At 44.8% G+C, this 10,344-nt stretch overlaps 1 protein-coding gene across 1 annotated transcript; it reads right to left on the bottom strand.

Moving 5' to 3' along the window:
- Window positions 1-2,462: 2,462 nt before the first annotated feature.
- Window positions 2,463-9,424, bottom strand: LOC308162398 (putative ATP-dependent RNA helicase DDX4; the record flags this gene model as incomplete). Its single annotated transcript, XM_080536555.1, has 18 exons — window positions 2,463-2,540; window positions 2,963-3,055; window positions 3,470-3,740; window positions 4,091-4,190; window positions 4,473-4,618; window positions 4,809-4,975; window positions 5,636-5,765; window positions 5,937-6,091; window positions 6,346-6,498; window positions 6,690-6,835; window positions 6,995-7,037; window positions 7,284-7,319; window positions 7,475-7,516; window positions 7,795-7,848; window positions 8,356-8,391; window positions 8,546-8,599; window positions 8,867-8,920; window positions 9,413-9,424. 18 exons carry the CDS (start codon window positions 9,422-9,424, stop codon window positions 2,463-2,465), a joined length of 1,770 nt encoding a protein of 589 aa, XP_080392681.1.
- Window positions 9,425-10,344: the final 920 nt, after the last annotated feature.

The following is a 10,344-nucleotide window of genomic DNA, read 5'->3' as shown; positions in this document are numbered from 1 at the left end:
TCCAAAGTCGGTCCCAGTGCCTCTGTGCTGCCGTGGGAAGAAATAAACTTAGGAACTTATAAACTTAGGAACTTAGATGATTTATGTCCCACAGACAAAACACCTGTCCTAGATTCAGATGTGCATCCACTTCACCTATCTATATCTCTATATTATTATTATTATTATTATTATTATTATACTGTATATTATTTAATCCCATCAACCCTCTTCTCTCTCTCTCTCCCCCCTCTCCCCTGCCAGGCGGACAGCCCCAAGGAGAGCATCCTGGCAGATGTGAGCGTGGTGGAAGTGGATGTGTTTGACAGGAAGTCCCTGTACGAGGAGGACAAGACGTGCCTGCCCCTGAAGAAGGACAAGTACCTGTCGGAAGAGCACAGCAGCGGCATCGGAGGCTCCTCCTGTATGTCCTCGCCACGCCAGAGCGTCTCTGACAGCGACGAGGGCGGAGACTCGGGCCAGACCACGGCCAGCACCGTCCAATACTCCTCTGTGGTGGCCGCCTCCACTGGCTACAAGACCCAGACCCCGGGGTCCCTCCCCCCCCAGACCCAGACCCAGGCCCAGGCCCAGCACGTCTTCGCCCGCTCTGAGTCCACACAGCCCCTGCTGGACTCAGAGGAGCACCCTGACCTCCACCACCAGCACCACCTCCAGGAGGGGCAGGAGTCCCGCTACCCCAGGAACCCATACTTCAGACGCTCGCCGGTGGGTAACGAGGACAGCCGTCCGCCTGCGGAGTTCAACCAGCTAGAGATGGAGGAGCAGGGCGGGGCCTCGTCGCTCAGGTTCAGCCCATTGGAGGAGGGGTCTCAGCAGACCACGCCCACAGATGAAGAGGAAACCCCTGATTGGCAGCCGTCGTCAGCAGGACCCGCCCCTAGCTATATGCCTCAGCTGAGTGGCTACAGGCCACAATGAGGGAGTCAGAGGACGTTGACTTTTGTTAGCAATAGTGTAATTCCTCCGTGCCTTTTGTTCATTTCAAAGCTTTAAAAGTCAGCAAGTCCAAGTGTTTTTAGAATGATGTCTGTGAGTCTATTAGGTTTTGCACTTTTTTTATTGCCAATCATGAACTCATACACTGTGTGTCCATCGTAACATGCTTCACAAACTGACTGTTTAGGTTTTGTCTTGAGGCTTTTATTGTTGTAATGTCCTAAAAAGCTAATAGAATCACAGAAGTCATGACTTGTAATGTAGTTTATCACATAGCTTCAAGCTGACAATTTTTTCATACTATTACAATTGTACAATAAGTATAATATATGAATGTAATTAACAGATATATAGTCATGTTGCACAGCAACCAAGTGTTTCCCCTGATGTTGCCAGGATGGTAAATTTCATGGTATAGCACCCTCTTGTGTCCTATTTTCCACATTACTCTGACAGGCCTGACCACTACCATTTAATTTCACTGACTAAGCATCATCGGTGCTGCTCTGCTTTGAGTGAGCAAACTTGACTTTGTATCATGCACAGTCCAGAAGTGGGCTAATCTCTACAGCCTGACCAGGGGTCACTTCTATAGCCTGAGGGTCAAGGGTCACTTTGAAGTTACACTGTTTGGTGAAGCATCATAACAAGACACTGGACTTGAAGAAAGAGTGATGATGACAAACTGTACAACAGGGCCTGCCGTGTATGGACACCCCACCCACACACACACTGCATATTTTAAATGATTATAATTATCACAAGGGATAAGATTGAGAGAGAGAGAATAACCATTTGACTCCATGTACATCAGACTGCTATAATGCCTGATTGTTGTCAAGAACTTTGCTGTAGGGTCACCATAGATGAATGGCATGATTTTTTTAATGCTCATTACAAATACTATGAATTCTACATCTTTTGTCATTGTAATTTTAATTTGATCAGGTAACAAACACATTTCCTTGTGGCTTCAATGTTGCTACAATTGAAGGTCAGACTTTCAGATATTACTGTTACAAGTGTTGTAGATTACCTCTCTGGATGTATAATTGTTACTGATATGGAGAGAGAGAGAGAGATTTCTGTTAATTTTGTTGATATGTGTTTGGCCAGAGTTCAACAGGACCTTTCAGATGTGCTCCCAGAGAAGCAAAGACAAAGAATGTTACATTGATAGAAATGTAAATATTGCTTTAGTCCTGAGAAGCTATCACAATGCCCATAATGATTAACACTACTTCCTATTATAGCAGGACACACAGACACGTACTACAATACTCCTCTTTCACTGCATGTCACCTGAACACAGTACATGTGCCCTTTGGAGCTTGGTTTGTACAACATTATACAATATGAAATAAACAATAGTAAATGTCAATCAAGCAAGTGTGAAGTATTATCATAATTTTAATTTAATCAAACATACATGCATAATATCAACAAACCATTCCTGAAGTAAACCAAACAAGAAACACAGCAACTAAAAGAATGGTTCCAGAGGTGCTGGATGCATTTGAGTTTCACTCCCATGCGTCGTCGTCATCTGCAGCGCTGGCAGCTGGCTGCTGCCTGGACTCATTATTGGCTGAAGCTCCACCCTGGAGACAAGGAAGAGATTTGAGAGTCATGAACATGTAGTCAGTTAGCCTGGTAAGTGACAGCCAGGGGAGGCAGAAATCAGGACAGGATCATGGTAATTCCAATAAAATCAGCTTGTCATGTTGATTTCTGCCTCCACTGATGACAGCAAGACTGTATTCTGGCAGTTTCAAAAGAGGACCCTGTGATCATGTACAAACCTGACAGGTACACCTCTAAGGGATAAAGTTATGCTAGTGCAACTTTTCCTGGTAACACAAACACCGCACAGGTGACTCACTCTTCAGTGGAAAGCCAGTGCTGAGTTAATGCTAAATGGGATGCTTGGAACGGCCTGACAGACGTCACCAAGTGAAGGTTTAGAGTGGTCCCAGGGATCCATTTGGGATCTCCCCCAGTGCAGAGCCTGATAGATGCTCACCATCCTTGAGTCTGTGGAGGCAAGGTTGAACCCAGAGGTCCCAGGGGCACCGGAGGCCGCATCCTCCAACCATTTGGGCACTTCCTGTTGAGCCTGCCAATCGAGTAGTCAGTAGTAGTCATGTTAGAAAATGCATCCTAATCTCAAAATCTGTCCGTTGTCTGAATCACTTGCTAATCCACTCTCCCAGTCCCAATTCTCCATCCTTCTCCCTCAAGTATACACCTCCTCAGCCACTTTAGACGATCGGTCCATAATCTATTGCTTTTACACCATACTGGGAAGTGAACAAGTGCACACTAAGGAGAAACGTAGAGAATTGGGATTGTGGTTGCTGGATTCTGAGTGCTTCCCTATGTCCCTATAGTTTTTCCTGTTAATTGAATCTGCTCTCAACGTTTCTTTCTCAAAATGCATCCTCCCCCTTGATATTGTCTTGGAATGTATGGGGAGAGAAGAAGAGAGGACAGACTTTTGGGTTGCTGCAGTGCTAGCTTAGTGACCTACCCCAGAGAGGATTTTGATCAGACACGGAGCCAGCTGGCTGTCTGTGTTCGGGTCGTAGAAGGTCACAGCTCTCCCAGTGTTGCCGCAGCGACCCGTCCTCCCTATGCGGTGCACATACTCATCTATCTGTTTTGGGAGGTCATAGTTCACCACATGCTGAACGTGTTCGATGTCGAGGCCGCGTGCTGCCACAGAGGTGGCCACCAGGACGGGACACTTGCCCGCGCGGAAGTCTGCCAGCGCCTGCTCTCGCTCCCGCTGCTCACGGTCTCTGTTGATGGTGAGAAGACGGTAAATGCCAAGCACTACGACCAGACTGAGACCTCATTGAAGTTGAGATTTGAAACTCTATACCATATTATTTCCACCTTTGTGTAAATGTATGAAATCCTTTACCTAAGCCTAATCGCAGTTAAGATACTCTCATATTGTGACATTGCTCTTATATCAAGTCTGATACTTCTCACATGAATGAGGCTACTAGAATCTAGATCCATTGCATCGAATAAAAATCATTCAAATATGGTCATCATCACAGTTCCTTGAAGTGAAGCCTGGCTCCAGGATGAACTACCCATGAATACTAGTAGTAGAAACCTTCTCCTGACAGACAACACCTACCCATGAATACTAGTAGTAGGCACCTTCTCCTGACAAAGGTACGTGGCGATGAAGTCAGCCTTCCTCTTCGTATCCACAAATACCAAGGTGCGCTCCGTTCCTTACAGAAACAAAACCCATTTCAGACATCACGTTCAAGTTCCCCAAACACAGATGAATTGACACTAGTCCTGGACTAGTCCTATCACACTTTCTATAGAAAATATCCATTGAAGAACCTTTTTAGTTTTTTATTACTTAATCTGTGTCTGGGAAACCTGTCTTAAAGGATCAACTATTCATGAGAATTATGATTGAAATACAGGGGAGGCAGAAATTGAAGGACAGGCTCATGGTAATGCATGGAATAGAACAGGCTGTATGGTGAGGTGTGGACAGTCACCTGTAGTCTTGAGTATCTCCAGGAGCTTGTCCCTCTTGTCATACTGAGACACCTCTACGATCACCTGCTCCACGTCACTGCAGGCTCCGCCCACCATCCCCACAGTCAGGAACAGGTAATCAGTCTTCAGGAAGTCAGCAGCCATCCTATAGAACCACAAATCCTTTTCTTCATCCTCAATGCAACAATATATGCATTCTCAGACAGACCACTACATTCAATATAAATACTTGCACACAACCATCATCTCTGCTGTTCATAATAAGTTTATCTGCAGTAAACTTCCAGTTATTGCAGTTATTTCCACAAACATGAGAGAGAGAGAGAAAGACCTACATCTGGATGTCAGTTGGATAGGTTGCACTAAACATCAGTGTATTGCGGTCCTCCTTGGGGGGCATGCCTGGAGACCCAACCAGCTTACGCATATCAGGCTCAAAGCCCATGTCCAACATCCTGTCTGCCTCGTCCAGGACCAGGTAACGCAGCTTACTCAGACCCACCTGGGGGAGAGAGAGAGGGTTGTATTATTCCAGAAGGAGTAACCAACTCCAATGAAGTGCTCTAGTTGTACAACTATACATAAAGGACAGTCAGTTATAGCAGTTGGTTAAATAATAATAATAACTTTTATTTGTATAGCACTTTTCCTGCAAACGTTGCAGCTCAAAGTGCTCCAATCATTATATAATCATAATTTAATTATTTAGGCAATATTAAAAAGATGGGTTTTCAGTCTTGACTTGAACATATTTGCTGAGTAACTGGCAGTGCATTCCACAATTTGGGTGCATAAAATGAGAATGCAACCTCACCAAATCTCTTCTTTTGTACATGTGGTACACAGAGAAAACAAGCATCAGAAGACCTGAGAGCTCTATTGGGCTGATATGCTAGCAAAAGGTCTTTCAGATATTCTGGTGCTGTGCCAGCAGTGAGAGCTTTATAAACAAGCAGAATGATTTTGAAATCTATTCTGAACTTAACAGGAAGCCAGTGTAGTCTCTAAAATAGGAGTTATATGAAAAAAAGCACATGATATGGTAGGATAGATAGAACTAAAGGCATATGGATCACCTGCCACCAACTGCTCTCATACGTTAAACAATACGTGTACAATAGCGTGTACTGCAGGTCAGATGAGGTACAGTAGATGAGGTTACCTTCCCTTTTCCAATGATGTCCAGCAGTCTCCCCGGGGTTCCACAGAGCACGTTGCAGCCCTTCAGCACCTCTGTTATGGCGTGTCGGGTGCTGATGCCCCCATAGACCACTACAGGGCGCACACACGTCCTGCAGAGGAGAGGGACAATGTTGTCACATCATTTTTAGTTCCTTTGGGCAAAACAACATTCACGCTTTGCTGAAAATGTGGCATTCATCCTAGAACTGGGGAATGTTCAGGACACTTTGTAAAACTCCGTAACGTTTTATAACACATTCTAGAAGGGCTGCCCTCCTTACCCGAAAGCGAACTTCCTGGCCTCAAGCCAGATCTGGACGATGAGCTCCCTCGTGGGAGCCACGATGATGGCCTCTGGTTCCTGCACCTCGCTGAACCTGCTGGCTGCCACACCGTCCGCCATCAGCTTCTGCAGGATGGGCAGCAGGAACGCAGCCTGGGGAGCGGTTTACAGCAAAACAATCATTAGTCCCTTACAGATTGTTGTTGTCAATTGTATTAATTGATTTGTCTGCACAAAGAGAGAAAATTAAGGCAATTGTGCAGGGTGCACTTGAATTCAAAACATGTTGATAAAACATGCTAGAGCCAAGAGTTAATGATAGATGACATTAATGATTAATGACATCCAAAATATTGGAACACACAATATATAGAACATTTTTGTGTAGATTGTAGAAGGCGACTCACTGTTTTTCCAGAGCCGGTCTGGGCACAGGCCATGAGGTCTCTGCCGGCTAAGATGATGGGGATGCCATGCTTCTGCACAAGGGTGGGCTTCACATAGCCAGACTTGGTGACGTTCCTGTTCAGAGAATCACACAGGGCAGCCTCTTCAAACGTCTGGGGGGACAGAGATGGGGGGACAGTGTTACGGTCTCTCAATTTACCTTCAGATCATACAACAATTCACAGACAAACAAGCAAATGTAAACCATTTAAGACAATTTGTGAAAATTGGTTAAAAAAAATTGCTCATCAGGTAGTGAAAGTCATCAATTGAGGCAACATGAAGACACCAGGAAGGAACTCACCAGGATGGCTTTGGGGGGGTTGCTGCCACTGACATCCACCAGGATGTTGTCATACTTGTCAAAGTTGATGCCCGTTTCAAACTGAGCAAAGACATCAGAGTCCTCTTCAGAGGGGGTGGGGGGCACATAGGTCACCCTTGGAGGTGCTAAGGAGGGAGGGGAGGCACAGGTCACCCTAGAAGGTCTTAGGGAGGCCTTAGATACTCCGAAACTCCTGCTTAGCTAGACCACCCAGGAGAGACGGTTTACAGTAGAAGAGAAAGTTTGCAATATTTAGAGCCCATGGCCATCAGGTATGAACATACTGACCATCAGCATCACCGTCTCCTCCCTCACCATCCCGGGAGCCTGATGTGGGAAACAGGTATAAGACGGCAAAAAACCCATGTTTAAATAAGTAAGCCTTGCACACAAGTAGGGCAGGAGCCCATCTCTCCTGTCAACCAGGGAAGCAGAAATCAGAGGACAGCTCATTTCAGGGTTCTCCCCAAACAATGCAAGAGTGGCTGGGCCACCTCGTCAACAAATCAAGTTATGCTTTCCACAAATCAATCATGACCATTCATTGATAAGGTAATATCTCAAAGACAGAACCTTTGGAGAACACTTCTTCGTCTCTTCCACGGTAGCCTGAGGAGAACAAAGACAAGACACACTCTAAGGAGATGGACTTGTGCGGCAAGGCAGTTTCATCCAACACTCTAACCCCATGTCCTCAGACATCAATGGAAATTCCTGCTAAAATCAAAGTTTTTTAAAAAACACACAAAAGCCCACTGAATTACCTCCTCCACCGAAGCCTCCTCTTCCACCTCCATCTTCACCATCTGAAACCAGGAAATCACGTTTGAGATCACACCCATCAGCAACTCAACTAGTACATTCTTATGAGCATAGTTGATGTTCATCTTCACAGATTAACCAAGCATCTGCGTGTGCCTGTATCAGGTGTGTGACATGTTTGTTCTTCATCAGTCATGGAGCTAACAGAACATTCTAGAAAGGGAGATCAGTGAGGGCAGAAATCAGGAGATGGAATTCGGATGGAAGGAGGAATGGGGTGTTCCTCATTTCACCGTCACCAGCCGTGCAGAATCAGATGTACCTCTAGAACAGAAGCCTCCTCTGCCCCCACGACCTCCTCTGCCATCTCCAAAACCTGAGGGGAAATAGCAGAAGTGAGGAGAATTCAATGGTTTACCACCATTACACCCCCAGGGTTCTCCCCAAACAATGTAAGAGTGGCGCTGCGCCATGGTGTGAACTTGGCAACAAAGCACTTTATCCTACAGTATACGAAAACAATCATACCTTTTTCATTGATGTCATCACCATCCCCTGTTAAACAGAAAAGTGTTTTGCAGCAAGTCTTATCACAAAGAAGCATGTCAGACAATGGGAAATCAACACATTAAGAGACAACAGGAAACAGGTCTCAATAAGACGGCAAAAAAACCATGTTTAAGTAAGTAAGCCTTGCACACAAGTAGGGCAGGAGCCCATCTCTCCTGTCAGCCAGGGAAGCAGAAATTAGAGGACAGCTCATTTCAGGGTTCTCCCCAAACAATGCAAGAGTGGCTGGGCCACCTCGTCAACAAATCAAGTTATGCTTTCCACAAATCAATCATGACCATTCATTGATAAGGTAATATCTCAAAGACAGAACCTTTGGAGAACACTTCTTCGTCTCTTCCACGGTAGCCTGAGGAGAACAAAGACAAGACACACTCTAAGGAGATGGACTTGTGCGGCAAGGCAGTTTCATCCAACACTCTAACCCCATGTCCTCAGACATCAATGGAAATTCCTGCTAAAATCAAAGTTTTTAAAAAACACACAAAAGCCCACTGAATTACCTCCTCCACCGAAGCCTCCTCTTCCGCCTCCTCTTCCACCTCCATCTTCACCATCTGAAACCAGGAAATCACGTTTGAGATCACACCCATCAGCAACTCAACTAGTACATTCTTATGAGCATAGTTGGTGTTCATCTTCACAGATTAACCAAGCATCTGCGTGTGCCTGTATCAGGTGTGTGACATGTTTGTTCTTCATCAGTCATGGAGCTAACAGAACATTCTAGAAAGGGAGATCAGTGAGGGCAGAAATCAGGAGATGGAATTCGGAATGGGGTGTTCCTCATTTCACTGTCACCAGCCGTGCAGAATCAGATATACCTCTAGAACGGAAGCCTCCTCTACCCCCACGACCTCCTCTGCCACCTCCAAAACCTGAGGGGAAATAGCAGAAGTGAGGAGAATTCAATGGCTTACCGCCATTACACCCCCAGGGTTCTCCCCAAACAATGTAAGAGTGGCGCTGCGCCATGGTGTGAACTTGGCAACAGAGCACTTTATCCTACAGTATACGAAAACCATCATACCTTTTTCATTGATGTCATCACCATCCCCTGTAAAACAGAAAAGTGTTTTGCAGCAAGTCTTATCACAAAGAAGCATGTCAGACAATGGGAAATCAACACATTAAGAGACACATAGGAAAGAATGATAAATTGAATATACCACTTCTGAATCCACCTCTTCCGCCCCCTGTTAAGACAACAGGACATTACATTACTTCAGGGTTTAGAAGCATTCAATTGTCAAGCAATGGTTTACTTTGGTGGTTTTATTTACTGAGAAAGGGTCTCAACCCGGGGGGTCATGTTATGGACTTCAATCTTTTGGGAAACAGTATGACCTCTGATATCAGTCAACACTTACCTTTGTTCCCATTCTCATCGGTGCTCCCTGTTCAGAAGAAAACACGCATTCAGCCGGAGTAAAGCAACATCTCTCAATTATCATACTACATATAATGGAATTTTGTTGAGTCTTACTAATAACTACAATTGCAACTCAAGATTGGCTTGAATGTCTTTCTGTAACTAGTCTGTTTTTCTTAATATAAAAAACACAAAGAACAAAATGGCTTTATAAAAAACACTCTTTATATTAGGTACTAAATGTAACCACCTGAAGCAAAGCCTTTGAAGCCTCCGCCTCCTCCCCTAGCTCCTCTGCCTGTGGAAGAGTAGACAGGAGGTTCAGATCAGCATAACAGCCCATCTAGCGATCATTCATCCCAGATATTCAGATGCCTATTCAATTGGTAAACGTTTGATTTACCACCTGGATGGAATTTACATTACCGGTACCTTTTAATTGGCTCAGTGCAAACTCTACCCAACCAGCCACTGGCAGAGCTTAACAACCATGCCTATAGAACTTACCACTACCACCAAGGCCTCCTCCACTGTTCCTGGTCACACCGTTATCTAAACACACCAATGAAATCCAATCAGCTGATCTTATACATCTTAAATTGTACCTTATAAGATGACAAACATGGTAGATGCCAAGTGGAATTCACCTAATAGTTACATTTCAACTTACGGTAAATGGGGTGCCATCAATCGGGCAGTCCCAAGCATCATAGTTATATATAGTTATATACCATATGAAACAGGCACTATCTTACCATTCCAGCTTCTAGTATAGTATCCAATATAATAACTGTTCTGTTTCATGAGCTTGTTCCATTGACTGGGAGAGAACACTACATGCTTAGTCTTTAAAACGAGGAAGTAATTCCTTCACTATTCTGTGTATGTCTATGACACTGTGAACTTGTTACCTCTGCCTGTGTGATAAGG

This window comes from Nansenia antarctica, assembly GCF_963989245.1.
Source record: "Nansenia antarctica genome assembly, chromosome: 7".
In the NCBI taxonomy this organism is placed as follows: Eukaryota; Metazoa; Chordata; class Actinopteri; order Argentiniformes; family Microstomatidae; genus Nansenia; species Nansenia antarctica.
This window is presented reverse-complemented; position numbering and strand designations above follow the sequence as displayed.